The sequence below is a fragment of the Leuresthes tenuis genome, unplaced genomic scaffold (assembly GCF_036924035.1).
Source record: "Leuresthes tenuis unplaced genomic scaffold, fLeuTen1.0.hap1 SCAF_12, whole genome shotgun sequence".
Classification (NCBI taxonomy): Eukaryota; Metazoa; Chordata; class Actinopteri; order Atheriniformes; family Atherinopsidae; genus Leuresthes; species Leuresthes tenuis.
In genome coordinates, this window is record NW_027325366.1 from 16,501,033 (window position 1) to 16,519,108 (window position 18,076).

Sequence of the window (18,076 nt, forward strand, 5' to 3'; positions counted from 1 at the left end):
CTAAATTGGAACACGGACATCTTTGACAACGCGTGCTCTCATGCTGCCAAATATTTGCTGTAAGATTGTAGTTCTACGTGCAAGAGTTCATACAAATCAGTCATGACCAAGTCAATGCAGTTTATCAATCAAGCTGCAATGCTAAAATAGCGAATGCCACAGAAAAGCAACATCCACTAACTGGGGCTCCCGATTCTCCCGTAAACACATTCAATAAACTACATCATGTTTTGGCCTCTCATGAATAAGAATCAAGTATAAAAAGTTAAATATTTGAATTTTCACTGCATCTGTTCACCCATGTTTATTCACAATATTACCAACAAAGACTGTTTCCAAAGAAACTTTAACATATGAAAAGGCTGCGGGCTGAGCTGAAACCTTGCTATTAGGGGGGGTGGGGGGGGGGGGGGGGCAACCGGTTCTATTGTTTTTGTGCTTCTATCAGGCCATCAGGCAAATTTAGTTCATCTTTATCTTTATACTTGCGCAAAGCTAACAGCTTCTAAGGATCGACTTAACCTTTTTATGCTGACATACCTTAAATAGTATCTGCAGTGACTCAAATCAGGCAAATTAAAAGCACAAAAGACCATTTTAAGGCATCAATATATTACAGTAGTCATACTCTGCAAAACAATTGTTTTTCTGTTCTTCATAGAGCTGCCGATGATGATCTGAACCAATTTTAATAACAATTTATGCTGCCCCATTCAGCAGGCAAAAACTTACTAAGAGATTTCAATTTGGCCCAGAAAAGGTGGAGAGCAATAATAGTCACAGACAACACGTCTCTAAATCTTCATTAATAGCCACATGAGTTTAATTCCTCTCATTTAAGAGACATGAGACCAACCGCACACTCCAAAGACACGTGTCCCTGCCAACAACCGCTCAGGCGGGAAAACAAACTAGGAATACCAGTATTACCTCAGTTTTCCAAATCTGGGTGGAGGCGAAGAGGATGAGACGAGCCAATTTCAACAGACATGAACTCAAAAAACGGCGACAAGGAGACCGTTAAGAGAAACAACACGGGACAAGGAGCAAGGCGACATGAAAAAAAAAAAAAAAAAGAAGGACTCCAATTCAATCTCAATCATTTATTAGGTTCAAGAAAAAAAAAAATGTTACAGTTTATACATAAACAACTAATCTCACTTGAGGGTGGATTCTGATTTGATATATTAGTAAAAACCAGTGATAAGATAAAGAAAGAAAGGAATAGCAAGCTGTTCTGGAGGTGAGAGAGAGTAAGAAGCTAAACAAAAGAAGCCTTTCATCGTGACGCCTCCCGTAAGCCATCACTTAGCTAGTGTTCCCAGCATGGGGCCGTTTCATTGACGCATTATTAATACCAACGTGGTGGTGGTGGTGAAACTGAAAAACAAAACCGAACATAAAGGGGTGTCTTCGCAATGGTGCCTCATGAATGCACAGAGTAAACTCACAGCTGTTTGGAGATTCTTTTAGTGGCAGATGCAGAAGGGATGCCGATCTCACTCAAAATAAAACCTTACCATGAAAAGGACAATAAACAGCCTGTCTTGCTCTTCCAGGTGTGTGCATACAGACTGGTTACATTGTTACGACAGATACAGGAGGGCAGAGCAGCCACACGAAATGGCAGGAGAAGAGGGGAAAATAACAAGGATTATACGCAAGGGCCAGAACAGAGAGGTGTGGTGGAGACACGGCATACAAACACTAACCATCAGACTGGGAGGGGTTGCTTGTTTCATATTTGGACAGGACATTTGTACGAGGAGGAGGGTGCAGAGCAGGAGACCTGATATCTGCACCCACTCCAAACAGTTGAAGCCACATGTAGGGTAGGGGGATTAGGGCTATGTGAGGAACACCTACTCTCCTCTTTTACCGGTATCCAGGGCCTGGCTGAGTGTAGCCCTGGCCGTAAGGAGGGCGATTACGGGCGTACGGGTTAGCAGCTCCGGGGGGAGGGGTGACAGTGTTGCCTGGAGGCGGCGTGTATCCTGGGCGGGGTTGGTACCCTGCGCCTGGCTGGGAGCTGGGCGGCATGCTGTAGTTGGCAGGCTGGTTGGCCTGGGAGGTATAGTTTTGGGGAGGGAAGGCTCCTGGTGGATACTGTTGGCCACTCTGAGATGGATGGGGCTGCTGCTGCCCACCCTGGAAGCCAGGGGTTGGGGTTGGGCCAGGAGCTGGAGCCTGGGAGGAGGCGGGAGGGTAATTCTGAAACTGCTGCTGCTGCTGTGGCTGTGGAGGGCCGGGCTGAGGGGCTCCGGGCTGAGGGCTGTATCCTGCTAAGAAAGGAAGGAGGTCTCGTTAATTCACCCAAATATAAAAGGAAATTCCCTCCACTGTGCAGCAGGTACTCATTTTTCTTAAACTTTGACTCGTCTGATTCTTACCAGGGTACTGCATACCATACTGAGGCTGCGGTGGGGCACCTGGTTGCTGAGGCGGGTAGCCACCTGGAGCCTGGTATTGCTGGTACACCTGACCTGAAAAAGCAGAGACAAACATCATCAGAACCCAAGTATTACATATCAGACACTGTCCAACACCGACATGATCGCTCACTCACTATCCACTAAATCTACCACCTAATTTCCCAAGAGCACAGCATCCAGATTAATTCCAGATGCAAAGCAATACAATTCCATTTACAATTACCCCCCTCAGTTGGTCAGAACATTAATCTGACTGTACTCGATGGTGGCTTTTCAGGGCATAGTGAAAATCCTCTTCTCAGCCCTACAACGGGGCCAAGAACTACAGAGCGAACTGTCGCCTTTAAGACTTTTAGTTTCAATAATTAAGACTTGGTAAGAACAGTTAGCTGGCTAACAACTGCCCATAAAATAACCCACCCATAGAACATAAATCACATTAATGGACTACAGGCAAGAGACAAGTTTTATTGTCCTTCGCTGGCTCAAACTTCCACTGCTCCCTAACCCCTACAGATCACTCAGCGGCTACACTGATCAGGATATCTCTGCAACAGCTCGGAGCCTTTTGATAAAAAAATAATAATAAATCTGACGGGTCTTTGTGAGAGATTAACTGTGAAACTATAGCTCATCCAACTCAAGGTTGAAAAGGACGTATATCAGATTATGTGTAAACCCCGGAGAACTGGAAGCATTTACAGTTTTTAAACATCAACGCCTCTGGGTTGATCCATTTCTTTCTCTCTTTTTTTTCTTTTTTAAAGATTTGATAACGTTTGATAGCGGTCGATATGCCCGAGACACACGAGAGACAAAGCGTAGGTGGGTTGCCCGTTTCTTCCTGGAAACACCTGTTCATCAGGACCAAATATTACATAACTGCTTCAAACGAGAGCAGCTGCAAACACTCTGATACAACTCTCTGTTGCTCGTAATCAGCAACAGACTTATTTTTCTGGCCAAAGATCAGAATGCAGCAGATGTCAACGTGCCGCAGACACAAGGACAACAGCGTTTTTCTGCATCACAACAAGGAAATGATATTCGCACTGCCGGCCGCGCCCGTCTTTGCAGACAGCGACTTACCAAAGACTTTAATTGACCGTGACTTCATTGTGCCACACTACCATTTGCACAGATGGAGAATGGTCAATGTCACATCTGTAACTGCACTCAGCTTAAGGATATGCTCTGAATAGCAATATTCTAAAAGCCTCTGATTTTCTAAGGAATAATGTTTCACTTTCTGAGTGGATTAGACAATAATCAGAGGTATGCTGAACAGTAACGCCGTTTCAAAACCTGTGCTTTGAAAAAAAACTGAAGAAAAACCCAATCCATTTCCACTATGATTTTAACTTCTCTGTCAGACTTTCCATTGAATGTCTAAGTATACCAAGAAGAAAATAAAAAAAACATGCAGACACTTGGCAAACCGGGGCTCTCCCTTTTCCAAGGCCACAATCTCACTCCCAAATCTCTCCGGCCTGGCACAGAACGGTGGTGACGATGCATAAATAGCACAAGGAGAGCGCGCTTAATGAAAGAGGTCTGCACCTGGGGGAGAAAAATGGCTTTTCAAGTGCTGCAAAAACCGTTGATGTTTCACTGGTTGGGAGAATGATATCGAGTTCTCGAGCGTCTTAAAATTGGCACAGCGGAGAGCGAACTATTCAATTACTCCGAAACTGCGAGAGGCTCAAAAAAAAAAAAACTCCTCGTCACTCAATGCTGTGGAAGGAAATCACTGATTGATAACGTTCCATGCGCCGCAAATCCTTTACTGTCCTTAAAAGGATTATTTGCAAATACGTTTGCCAGTGGTCTACAAAAGCGCCTCGTGCTGCTTTGGACTCATCTGGAAGAAACTTGACAACTAAATGCTTAGCTGGGATCTGTGCACTACTGTGCTGCCTTTTAAACAGACTGAAGTGATGTGGCAGTCATCTGCTATCTCCTTTAACATGATCACTCTGGCCTTTATTGTGAGAGGAGGTATGCGTGTCAAATTGGTTTCCTCTCGTGTTTTCTTCGCCTGCAATCAATCACGAGTGTTATGTAAGACCGATGGAAGGTTGTGGCTGTCAGACATCTTTGGTCCTGGAGTTCATTTCACTCCAGTGTAGTCAAGAGGTCAACCATCGGGGACAAAATAAAAAAAAAAAAAAAAAAGACAACTAACAGGTATTCGGGAGGGAAAAACTAAGTCAGATTAATTATTTTCATTTGGACTAAACAACATTTGGCCTCTCTATATGCCTTCAGGGTGAGTCATCAAACGACATTTCACACCAAACATCTGTCCACCTGATAGAGATCCACAAGGGTTTTATGGTTTCTTTCTTGTACAAATGTAAACGATCGCCACAGGTCAATCAGCATCGGACAACAGGGTAAAATCTTTACCATCTGCTTATGGATCTTGTTGGCTGCATTCTTATGCTAACAGGTAACCTCAGCTAGAATTAAAAGCAACCTTCCGGGTACCTTTTAAAAAGCCACATATGCTTAGCTGGCATCCGACCTCACATATTGCCTTTTATAAAAGATATTGTGCATCAGCTGGCTGGTCGGATTTGCCCCGAAGCCGTCCGACCAACAGTCTGCAGCCACAGAAAGCAATAATCTGAGGGGAGAGAGTGAAGAAACCACAGAGTGAAAGAGGAGATAATACTGAACTTGTTTACTTTCTTTGTGCGCCAACCATCTGCGGCCTTGGAAGTAAGAGAAAGTACCAAGGAGCAAATAAGGAGACAAAACTACATGTCACCATGTTGGGTTCGGGGATATATTTAAAAACAAGATTAGAAGATTTATTGAATCACAGCTGCCAATGCACCGTGTGCAGCAAGGAGTCTTTACTCTGTTTTTATTCATTCACAGGGAGGTCAGAGGGCATCTGAGCTCTGAACAAGGAAATCTTCCTTAACTATAGCATGGGTACAGTTGTGCTCGCTCATGCACAGATGTTAGTTTAAATCTCTGGTCAACATCAAGTGGCGTTCAGCCAACTTAATGAAACACTGTTAAAGTCATCGCAGCCTGTAAGCTAAGCCAAGACACCCATTTTTGTAACAGCACTAAAAGGTAAAACTTTAGGTTAGCAAGAACCGGTTACTTGGTCAAATACCCTAGTTCTTCTGTTACAGTAGGGGAAAAACAAAAGAAAACAAAAAAAAACACCTCACATTCTGCTGAGTTGGCCGTTTCTGTGAAACATGGTGTGTTACTGCCTAACCTAGTGACTGCAAAAGCCTTCCTTGTGGACCAACATTACTAAGCCAAGTGGACAGGCCAAACCACCAGTTAAACGGTAATGGAAGTAGTCAAACAACATGTGTGCTGGTCTTCAGGGTTGCAGCTGTGGTCAGGAGTCAGCCTAGTGACTGCTCAGAGTGCCATTTACAATCCACATAGGGAGCAACGTGAGACCTTTCCTTTGCTCCAGAGGAGCGCACAGTCAGCCCAGCCAAAACCGCAAGTTAGAAACAACCCAACAAACTCCCAGCAAGACGATAAACAATACGGATGGGTTCCCCTCTGCAGCTGCACCTGCCTTGGCCTCTCTTCAAAAAGAAAAGGGAACAAGCTAAAAGAACATTAAGTGATGAGTTTGGATTAAAAATGAATTACTGGCATTTGCCTGGCATATGAGAGAACATCCCCCTCCGAGCTGGATCTTGCAGTGATGCTGTGCTGAGAAAATTGTTTTTCCAACACACCAGCTGATATTTCGTTCATCCATCTTTATCAAGGCCTTCAGTTTGGAACAAACACTGGAGTTTAAGATTGCACACAGGGGAGAACTGATAGAGTCTAATTGAGATAAATATTGCCTTTTATGGGTAAACTCTCGTTTATGCTGAGTTGAAGATTACACTGTGGGAATTCCTCATTAAAAAAAAACCCTGCTTGAACAGCCGGAGTGGAAACAAACAAGGAAACAGGCTGTGGTTGTGTGTAAATAAAGAGATGAAAAGCATGTCAGCAAAGCCGGGATTAAGACACAGTGCACTATTATCGGCAAAACAACCTCGATTTGTTCTTTTCATTTGCATCATTTACAGCGTGCTTGTCTTTGATTTTTGCCATTTGCTCTGCTCAGGTCCAAAAATATTCCTCCAGCTCATTAATATGTCCCCAACCCAATCTATTACGGATCACTGGCAGAATGCACGAGTGGTGAAGATCAGTGAGCAACTAACGGCAAATAATGAAGTTAAATCCACTGAAAAATGGAACTCAAAAACCTTCTGTTTTGCTAGATGACGCACAAGTACAGCGTGTGACCAAGTTAGAACTGGGCACGGTCAACAATGCCATGAAATAAATAGTAAAAGGGAAAAAAAAAGAGAGGCTGGGCACGCCGCTAGATCTTTTCCCGTATGCAAATAACTGCAAATAACTCAATCAAAACCAATACAGATCAATAGCACACCAGCTACATCATCCAAACGGATCATAAATGTGACCCACCAGTCAGACAGGTTATAGAAAGATAAGCCTTGGAATTATACCAGCGGGATTGGTACTTTTAGCTAGAAGTGCCAAATAGACTGGAAACAGTATTTTTTTAGGCTACTTTGGTGGCAACATCTGGAAAAATCTCCCATTTAACAGCATCTCTGTAAAACAGTGCCTAACCACACACAGCAGAAACTCTCAGACTCCCTTTCCCTTTTTAAGACAGACACTCACTTGCCTTTGAGGACGTTTCGGGATTGTTTTGTTTCCTGTATCCAGCACAGTGGATTTGAGTGAAAGTGTCTTACCATCCATTCCGGCTGGGGGTCCCTGTTGTACTCCAGCATAGGTAGCCTGTGGCTGAGGGGGAACTCCAGGCTGAGGTGCTGCAGATGAGGAGGAAGCAATGCTGTCAGGGGTTCCTGAGCGCTCTTCTGTAGCAACTGCTGCAGTAGCTACTTACAAAGGAAACAGAATAGGGCGAAAACATTAATGCTTTATCTGACGGCTGCGCGATCAAATGCGAATACTTAAAGACGGCGTCTTCATTTTCATTTCCTGGAGCTGTGTGGCGGGCAGTACCTGCGGCCTGGTCCTCGCTCAGACCGAAAGCAGAGATGACGTTCTTGTTGACCTCGTCTTGGTTTTTCAAGGGGTCGAAGGCTGACATGCTGGCTGCACTGACTGGAGTGACTTGTTTCACTGTGGGGTCAGCTGCCACAACTTTGCCTTCACGTCCATCCACTGTTTCTGGACAAGAAAAACAACAACAAAAAAAAACATCCAGAAAGGGGTTAAAAGCCCTTGCAGAAAGAAAGACAGTCTGCAAAGAACACAATGCAAGCATCCAACATTTTGGGTGGATTTCCAGCCATGCTGTTATTGCATCATAGCACAAGCATGCTATGTAAGGACATGAAGGGTCTCAGTGTTCCTCATAAATTACAAAGTTGAAAACACGAGCATCGCCGAGGCCAAACAACACGAGTTTTCTGTCACCCGTTTCTCTCAGCACGGTGCTGCTCTCCAAACTCAAGGTTTTATCCAACCTACTTCTTCAGTTAGTAAAGAAATGATTTTATTTAGTTAAGAAATGAGCAGGAATTCAAAGCTTTAGCTGACTGAGAATTACCAAAAAGCACCGTTAACGCGGCGGCCCGCTGCGGTGCTATAACTTCACTCGTACTTCTAATAAAAGCTTTGCTCGCTGCTATGATGACGAGGGAAGGGCCCGTTTTCTGCCTGCTGCGCATACACATGTGGGCGAGTGCGACCACAATTGAACTGGACAGAACTAGTTTGTTACAAATTTAGTGCATAACTGCAGACAAATCTTCTATTAAAAAGCATTGAATTACTCCAACATTGATGGCCTCTTATAAACTGTCTCAGTCTGCTGCCTGTGTGGGACACAGCTCTTACATTTCTGGCTGCAAGAGATGTGGAATAGGAACAAGCGGTATTTGTTAAGGAGGTCACACAGTGTACTTTAGTAAGATTAAGAGCAGTAACCTACATAGTTAAACCAAACCAAAACCACATGAAGAGCAACAGGAGATATCGGGTCACCTGGCTGTGGAGATGTGTGAATTCACTGTTGATGTAATTTTCATTTATCTATCTGTTTTGTTTTTTTTAATATAACCAACCAGATGTGCTTGGCAAGCACTGGAAAGGCCACAAGCAAGAACCGAGTCATTTTTTTTTTGGTTCTCTTCATGGGTGTGGAGATGCTTACCGCTCCCTGGTGCTGTAGCAGCCAGACCGGGCTCTGTGGGGGGCTCCAGGCTGTCCAGGAGGTTGTTGACTTTGTTCCTGAGCTCGATGAGCTCCCTGCGGAGGTACTTCACCTGACTGGATTCCAAAGGTCGCGGCTGACCATTCACTGCAGACGATATGATGAAAATAGAGCCGTAAATGTGTGCCAATTATTCTTGCTTTTAGGTGCATTAGCACCCCAAAAAGCCACATTCACGCTACATAACAGTGAGGCAGCAGTTGGCAGATGAGTCAAGGCGGAAAATAAAGGAAACATATTCTTAAAGAAAATAAACAAATACAATCTTGCAAACCCTCTGCTTCAATTTCAGCCAATTCGTCTGAGTTTTGTTTGAGTTGGCGAGCTAACGCTATAAAAGAAAATGAGGATAATGAGAAAAAAATTAGGAAAATGAGTATGAGTGATGTTTTGCGAATGATTTCAAGTGGCAGTTTCTGGTGCAGTGTTCAAATTCCCCCAATCACTGCACACTTACATCATCTGAACCCATCACCAGACAGATACGTCCCCGAAGGTTTCGAGTATGCTGGGAAAGCACCTGCTGGAAGCTCAAAAAATAAATAAATACCATAAATGGAGCTCTATGAACAAGAATCACCTGTAGCCTCTGTGGCGGAGACGTCCAAAACCTTTAAAAACTATGAAAAAAAACGTTCCTGTGGTGCAAAAATCACCCTTAGACTGCTGTCCACAGCGATCCAGACCCAGATAAGTGGCAAAAGAGATAACTGAGCTCAAAACAGTGTCGTAACTATGATGTTATGCAGTGTAGTGTAAAACATAAGCATAGGACACCTGAATTCTGCACTGGTTATACATCAAGTATGCAATCACTATGAATGAGGATCTGACCCAGCTCAATGATCTCTATACTCCGAACATGTGGGATCAAAGGGATTACTTCTCATGTGGTTGGTTGTACAAAGCCATTCACAACAATAACCAGACCGGCCGGGGAATTGGGAACTTTGTCATCATCAGCAGCAGAGTCTGCCAGCAAAGCATTAAACTAACAATGGCTACGAGACACTGATGAAGTGAAACCTATCAATCAGCAGGACACGCAAGATAGAGGCCCCCCACAATCTTCCAACCCTTATCTTTCCAATGGAAATGCAGTCGCTGCTCACTGTCCGTTTCCCTGTCCGAGTGGACAAAGCTCGGGTCGGGGTCACGAGGCACTGAGCTAAGGTGGAGGCCGTCATGAGATCCCCACTACCATCTACGCCTTTGAATCTCAGAAGAAGAAGAAGAAGAATTTTCATGCAAGGTGGTGGCACGTGGTGACCAGCCGGCGCTCACATTTGATCTGGAAAAACTTACGATGACTTTTTTTTCTTTTCTAAAGAGACAAATTAGCCCTTTAGCATACAAATCATGATGTAGGCAGATATTGATTAAACAAAACCAAGTATGAGCACTTATTAACAAAAACTCTTGTGTTCTGTTTATGTCTGGGGAAAAAAAAAAAGCTACAAAACACGCTTCACACATGAAGATGATGTGGGATAAATACAGCTGTTAGATTTGTGCCTCTCAGGACATTTTCATTTCTTTTTCGGGCCAATGATGATAATCATACTCTAGGAAGAGTAATGTACTATAAGGCATTGAGCCATGTTTAAATCCCTGAAATTGCAACACTGAAACTGCAGCCCAAAACAACTGCCACGATAGGGTGAGGCCTATTGGTTATTTGGGGATATTAATTCTTCCATGAGCTACATCCCCAACTCAACGGGGCTGGCACACACTTGAAATCATCATTAGAGACCAGTGTAGCTGGTACAAAAGGCTTTTGTGAGAATATCCATTTACAACCTGTCATTATTTGTTTTCTCAACCAATGCTAGGAGACACAGAAATTCCACCCCCAAATTAGTCAGAAGGGAGTGCAGAAAGCTTCCACTTGTGCGGCGAGTGCAAGAGCTGAGGGTTGGGGTGCGAAACAGAAGCTGGACTGCCCTCCAGTGTCTGTCTGCTGTAACAGCCGAGCTGAAACGTTTAAAGTTTCCTCAAGAACTGAAGGGTGAAAAATTCCTCAAGGGCAAAAATTTGTTCTGCAGCTGCGAGTGCCTATAAGAGAGGCAGCAGGGAGATGAACGGATGGTAAAGATGTATTCTTACCAAACAAAGTCAGTTTGAGTATTCTACTGCACTGTATCGCAAAGGAGAGGTCAGAGCTGTCGAAGATGGTGATGAGATCATCATCTGAAAATGAGGGGAGCAAACAAAGACAATCTGATTGCACTGCTAGCATAACATCAAAAGATTCACAATGCTGAAATTATAACAAATTACATTGTACACCTCGGAGCAATTCATAGAGAGGAAACCAGAACACAGGGGCCAGTTTCCCAGCTCACCTTCATCCTTGTATTTAATGGTAACTTCATCATTGCTCTGCAGCTTGCCCCTGAAGACGCGCTGCATCATCAGCACCAGCTCATCGTATGTAATGTCTTCATTATGGATAGGGATGCGTCTGATGTCGTCGCCCAACTGGGCTTTGATGATCAGCTTCCCGCTCAGGTCCAGCTGGCCGTTCATGGTGCCGTCTGACCTCTTCTTCTCCCACCACTGAACAGAGGGAGAGCAGAGAGTAGTTTAAAAAAAATAAAATCAGTTTTCCTTTCTAAATGTCCATCTTAATTTTAGTCTTAAAAAAAAACAACATACGCAACCATAGAAATGTGATCCTTGTTTAAGTATGGAGGACACTACAAAGGGCGAAATAGATTGTTGCAAAACGAAGAGGTCACAAATATTTACTTTCTTCCCTAAAAGCCCAAGTTATCAAGCCATAATCTGAGATCTATTTGTAATCTCTTAGCTAGTAGCTAGTAAACCTGGAATGCTTCATTCAGCCTCATACAGTAAACCTGAACGCTTCATTCAGCCTCATACAGTAAACCTGAACGCTTCATTCAGCTTCACGTGACAAAAACATTAGGTTTTTATGTATCGATAAAAAAATTATTTGCTGCTGAACAAATAAGAGCATCCAGCAATGCTGGTGAACTGTTGCACCACGTGACTGAAGGATGACATTCAAAATAAACTGCACTTAGTATTAAAATGTCTTAATAGTTTTAGTCACATAAAGCTAAGTGTGTCTTAATACAGTTAAAAACATATTACACACATTGTTATAATTCATTTTTGCTGACTATAGTCTAAGTGAGGACTCCAAAACGACATCGGATCTGTGCACTTTAAGTAGGTTAAGAGGTCAGGGGGGAGCGGCTGCAGTGAGAATCGTTTACGATTCAAATACGGTTGTTACATTCACATGGCCAATGCCATTCTGTGGAAAATATTAGCGCTCGTCTTCACTCAGCAGAGAGATCTTGTGGTGATAAAAGCAGTTTGAAGTTCAGTATGAGTTGACATCGGTACTTTTGCTGAACTGCAGAGTCTAAGGGTCAAATACAATCCAGTGAAGTGGCAGACTCCTCCTCCTCCTCCTTCCTCCACGTAGACTATGACCAAAAACATCAACGGCCGCTATTTTTCATAAGGGAAAGCCTGCAGCTTCATTTACTGCAAGTCATCATCATCCTGAATGAACAATTAGAATGGTTTTCCTTTTACAGAAACAGCTGCAACGAAACCAATGGATATATCTCATTTCCGCCGTCATTTTAATGTTACTTGATTACTAATATTTTACTGGTTGTATTTAAACACAGAACAGCGACAGGCGTGTTTTTGTCTGAAAAAGCTAAACAGTTTGAGGAAAACCCATTTGTCCAACTTGCAACAAAAAGATGGCAGTCTAAAGCTAAAAATGGAATGTCATTAACAGAGTTATTCCTTTGACATCGCATACAGGACTGGATCAACCTCGGGGCCCCTAGGGGGCACTTCAGGGAAGAGTGTCTACTTTGTGATCCACTACTGGTGATGTTTCCTGAAAACTGAAATCAAAAATACAAAATCCCTTATTGGTAATAATACATAATAAGACAGAAAAGTAACAAAGAGGGTTATATAAGAATGGAGAGGTGCGGCCAATCAATGGACGAAAGGGGTGTTAATGTGTATTGTAACCAGGTACATTTGCTATTTTGTTTATTATGCGTGAAAGATCCGTATCAAAACAGCAAATAACATCTTCCATCTGTGACGCACATTATCTCTGGTCACCAGTTGGATTAACTATGACGTGACCAGCTGATGTTGTAAGCTGAACAATATACTACTGTGAGTTTAATTCCAGAAATGCTACGGCTTTGGCTATCCTAGCCAGATGAGTAATTGGCTGGATGCTAGGGATTCTGTAGCTGCTAACGTTTAGCATATAGTTTATACTATGGGCACGACGGGAAACAGTGTTCTACCGGCATCGGCTCTCTCAAACGAACTCGTCCTGAACTGGAATCAAACGTTTTGAATGACACCGAGCTAGAACTTAGGGTGTGTTGGTTGTACAAGAGGTTCATCTGTTTGATAGGCCGTTCCACCACTGTCATGTCAATGGTGACAACGTTAACGACATAAACTGAGCGGAAAACAACAACATTGACATTTCACACTGTATAATTTTAGCATTGTAATAAAGCGACGGCCTGGTTAAATTTGACTTTATACCAACGGGTCAGCAAGAAGCGGTTTCCTGTGTAGCTACATTTAACGCGAATAAAGAGCTAAGTAAGATAGTTTATCCTGCATATGAAAACGTGTCAACATCTCCCTACTCAAATTAAATGTACTGTAGCGCATCTGCGAATAGTTTCTTACGTAACCTTCGACAAATCAGGACCAACACCTGTTTGGAAGAACTAGCGTAGCTTAGCTCTCTGCGTAGCAACTGTAACATTAGCCAGCTAGCACAAACTGTATAGCTTGCTAGCTAGCAACCTATCAGTCAGACAGTGATGGCGAAGACAGTGCTTTGTAATTACATCTAAATTATTTAACAACTGAAATCAAAGCACAATAGAGTATTTTACCTGAACCAGACAACTTGACCACGCAGTATTTCACAGGTCTCCCCAAACCGTGAAAATCAAATCTATAAAATAGCCTAGCTAGACCCGGGGACCAGCATCAGGAAGTGTCCTCCAGACTGTCAACGTTAACCAATACGTGGCATACTTCACGCGCAGTCGCAGACCATCTGGAGCAAAGTGCGCTGATACTGACTTCGTTAATTATGGAGTTTAACTAGCATTAGGGTTGGGTCAAGATTACTTTGACTGTCGATGTGTATGTACTATATAAGAATTAAAATTTAAAATCAATCCAAAAAATCCTTATAGCAAAAAAATGTCATTGATACTGTCAGTCATACGTTGATGACTTTACTCCTGTAATGCAAAACAAAAAAAATGGTCATCTTCCCTTTCAAATTTAAATCAAAATTTAAGAAAAGGGCTTAGTTATCCATGAAACTATTATCTAAAAAACAAAAATATTGCCAGCACAAGAGGAGCAACTCACCTTGATATTCAGAAGAACATATTTGGTATTTCTGACTTGTCAGACAATTTATCATTTCAGAAAACATGGTGGCACACATATCTATTGATTTAAATTCTTTCTTTTAAGACTTTCTATCAAAGATGCAACCGAACGTGCCTCCGCTTATTTATTTGGCTTACAATGCACGTTATAGTCTTTGTAGATGCCACAAGCGCTTTGTGTTCTGAGCCTGAATGAGAATATCTAAACTAAAAATAACAGTGCGCACAGAAATTCTGATTGCCATTTTTCTCTTTTTTTATTGTTCATTTTATAGATTTACAAAATAACATTGTGAGAGGTAGAGGTAGACCTAGTAATGAGACAGCATAAGCACATATGAGGCAAAGGTAAACCGGCTTTCTTTAACACAAACTAAAAGGTATTTCAAGGCAAAATCGCAGTGCGGGAACAATTCCTGCTATTGTAACTCACTCTGTTATGAGTGCGATTACTTTAATGTCTCACCTGTAGTAATCTTAGTACCATATCTTTAAGAATTTGCATTATCCTGGGACTAAAAGACCTATTTTTCTGTTTAGATAAAAAAAAGAAGCCAAACTAAAGTATTGAGGAGGGCGAAAAGTCATTAAATGTCATGTTTCCAAATGTCGCTTTGAGAAAAATTCTGACTATGTGTCAATCAAGAATAATGATCCAGGAATTTATGTTCCTTAACAGATTTTACACCTTACTCTATTTTAAAACTCTGTGTTGGAGAGAACTGGATTTAAGGGTGTTATACTATGTTATGTTGATGAATCAGTAGTTTAACCTAAATAAAACTTATCGCACATGTACAAATTAGGATAAAAAAAAAAAGTTGTTGTTTTTTTCCCCCACTTGCAGTTATTTTCAATCCATTACTTCTTCTTCTTTTCCTGAGTGGCATTGAACCATGAGTCTAACAGTTTTTTCATGTAATACAACTGCCAGGCATGCACTTGAACAGCGACCACCATGATGAGGTACATCACAGTCACTGCTGAGAAGCCAAAAATGAAGCGGTAGGCTTTGCCATGGCGGTAGAGCTGCTGCGCCACAGGAAACATCTCCATACCTCCGTAAATAAGAGGCGCCACCGAGAACAGCCCCCCACTGATCATGGATATGACCAGGTAACTGATATTGTTCTTTGGGAGTGACAGGCTGCTGAGGAGCAGAGGGAGGAGGCTGAGCAGGTAGGGATATTCCCATTGGTACGGCATGGACACGGTTTCATGTGGCAGCAGGTTGAAGTGGCTGACAGTCACTTGCGCAGCCACCAGCAGCCAGAGTAGAAGGTGGACCAAGTTGAGCTTCCGTACCTCTGACTTCAGCGGAGCACTGCAAAACAGGAAGCAGATGCTCGCATTTCAGAATCAGAAAGCTTCATTGTCGCTGCATGTTCTGCACTCAACAAAATCACGGTGTCACTCCTTTAAAACAACTGTAAACATACACTAGCATGTATACTCCCACCGGCCCTCCCTCTCATCCTCCCCAAACCTGTTCACACAGGTTTAAATATTCCTGAGGAATAAAACAATGAGAGTGATATAAGCAGATTATGGTCAAACTGTAATATCAAGTGACTTGTGACAGATATAGAGAGGCATATGGCAAATATAAAGTGGCTATGGCATTCAGTCAATGGTTAGGTTGATTGTTGGGAGGTCACCGGGGTGGATGGGCAGGGTAGAAACCTGTTCAGTTCAGCAATGGCTGTTGGGTAAAAACTGTTCCTGAATCTGGCAGTGCTTGTCTTTCGTGTCCGTTTTCCAGAGGGCAGCAGAGTGGAGAAGTGGTGAAGAGGATTGTGTGGTGTCTTTAACGATGTTAGAAGCCCTGCCGCGGCACCTGGACTGGTTGATGTTCTCCAGAGGGGGCAGGGGGAGGCCAATAATACCCCGTGCAGTTTTTAATCACCCTCTGGAGAGCTGCTCTGTCAGCTGCTGAACAGTTCCAAAACCAGACAGTTATGCAGTATATCAAAACGCTTTCTACCAGCGGTAGAAAGACTCCAGCAGCTTTTCAGACAGATGGATCTTCCTCCATGTTCTGAGGAAGTAAAGTCTCTGTTGAGTCTTTCATTTTGTAATTGCAGCACAGTTCACAGACTATTTAAGATCCTTGCTGATGTTAACCCCCAGAAATGTAACTAGGCACTGTCTCCACCTCCGCTCAGTCTATTTCCAGAGGCCTGGAAATAGAGCTCCCCTCTGTGTTGCTTGAAATCAATTACGATTTCCTTTTTTTTTTTAATGTTCTTGGAGAGGTTGTTATGGGCACACCACTCAGACAGTTGAGCCCCATTTCCTTTCAAAGATAAAGATTACACCTGACATAGATACTCACCTCATCTGGTAATGAGGGACCACCCTCTCTCTGTGTTTGAAGTCACTTCCATTGGTACCAGCAGCTCTGAAGCCAACACGTGACGTCATGTTGAGAGAATCCTTCAAACACACAAAACAAATGACCCGACGCAACAAGGGCAGCAACGTTTTCTCATCAGTTCATCAACTAATTGTTTAAAGAATGAGGGTAAACTGTGACAACACATATATCATAATTTCCCTTAATAATTACGTCTTCAGTGCCTATGCAAATACTCTAAAGCATCCAGAACAACTTGAGAAATTCAAGATGTTTAATGAGTTTTTCTTGCATGAGAAAGACCCAAACGATCAGTCATGAAAAAACTGATGACATTCAAGTTTCAGAACTTTATCAGAAAAACTAATAGCTGTGCCTGGTTTTTGTTTAGGCATCAGCACACCACATTTAGACTTATTTAAGACATATCCCAATATTAAACACGGACATGAGAGGCAGGAGTGACTAAAGGATAAATCAAGTTAATAAATGACACTGAATATGCCTTCACAAGCTAGACTATTTAAATAAAAAATGACCATTTTCTGTGATATTAACTGGGCTGTGATTTGAAGCAAGCTAGCGCATTAGCTGCTGCTACTAGCAAGATTCCTATTAGTATTTCCTTTGAACATATTGATGAATGTATGTTTAGCTAGCGTCTTTTTTTAGCGTCGGCAACGACAATAAAGACTGAGACCAACTAGAATCAAACTTACCGACAATGTTCACCGCTGCGTATTTTCTTACGGCTGCTGAAGCTTGTCGTTGGCACAAGGATTAACAGAATAGGTGATAAATATTGAAAAACAGCTTTGCGCGTGCGCACAACACACCCGAAGGTCCATCCGGCTGCAGCATCAGCATCAGCATCTCTAATCTGCTCCTGAAACACCCAGTTCATGATTTGATCTGGAGCTGGGACATTTCGAACTGTTGAACCAACTTTGTAAATATTCTTTATTTAGCACGCGTGAGACGACGCTGAAGTTCTAATACGTGAATTAAAGTGATGGGCATAAAAGGCCATTTCACTGCATTTTTCGGATGTTCGTCACATAAATTTAGGTCCTGTATGAAAACTACAATAGTTAGACTGGTCAAATCTGGATTAATTAGTACCTTATTTGGGATTTGTGAATTTTTTTTCTGATTTGTGAAAATGCAGAAAAGGGCTATTTCACTGCTTTATTTCCCACATGCTGATCACCCTAGACTAGGTCCTGTATGAAAATCACAATAGTTAGTCTACTCAAATCTGAACTGGTTATCCCAAATATCCCAAATAAGGTATTGATTAATCAACAGCCTCTTTATAATAATTTCATTCAGATTTGAGCAGTCTAACTATTGTAGTTTTCATACAGGACCAAGTCTAAGGTGATTAGCAGGCAAAAAAAGCAGTGAAATGGTCCTTTTTCACAAATCAGAAAATGATTTCGGAAGCTATCAATCGGAAGCCAACTTCAGCGTAGTAAGTGTGAGCCTGCTGTGGGCACTTGTCTTACTAAGAGCTGGCTTCAAGCCCTTCTGTGATTTGTATGCCAGAATATAAATTGATATAACGTTTTTA

General features: G+C 42.5%; 2 protein-coding genes across 5 annotated transcripts; both read right to left on the reverse strand.

Moving 5' to 3' along the window:
• Nucleotides 1–1,099: 1,099 nt before the first annotated feature.
• tfg (trafficking from ER to golgi regulator) lies at nt 1,100–13,777 on the reverse strand. 4 transcript variants are annotated; one of them, XM_072396662.1, is made up of 8 exons: nt 13,635–13,777; nt 11,046–11,259; nt 10,807–10,890; nt 8,638–8,784; nt 7,482–7,643; nt 7,208–7,357; nt 2,391–2,483; nt 1,100–2,282 (listed from the first exon to the last, which is right to left on the reverse strand). In XM_072396662.1, the coding sequence occupies exons 2-8, from the start codon at nt 11,227–11,229 to the stop codon at nt 1,876–1,878; spliced, it is 1,227 nt and encodes a 408-aa protein (XP_072252763.1). In that variant the 5' UTR covers nt 11,230–11,259; nt 13,635–13,777; the 3' UTR covers nt 1,100–1,875. The 4 variants fall into 4 exon arrangements, with proteins under 4 accessions (XP_072252763.1, XP_072252762.1, XP_072252760.1 ...); XM_072396661.1 differs by having other exon boundaries at nt 1,100–2,279; nt 7,482–7,649; XM_072396659.1 differs by having other exon boundaries at nt 7,482–7,649.
• Nucleotides 13,778–14,393: 616 nt separating this feature from the next.
• jagn1a (jagunal homolog 1a) lies at nt 14,394–17,321 on the reverse strand. The gene is made up of 3 exons (XM_072397627.1): nt 17,223–17,321; nt 16,483–16,583; nt 14,394–15,471 (listed from the first exon to the last, which is right to left on the reverse strand). Exons 2-3 carry the CDS (start codon nt 16,569–16,571, stop codon nt 15,009–15,011), a joined length of 552 nt encoding a protein of 183 aa, XP_072253728.1. The 5' UTR covers nt 16,572–16,583; nt 17,223–17,321; the 3' UTR covers nt 14,394–15,008.
• Between the last annotated feature and the right edge of the window lie 755 nt (nt 17,322–18,076).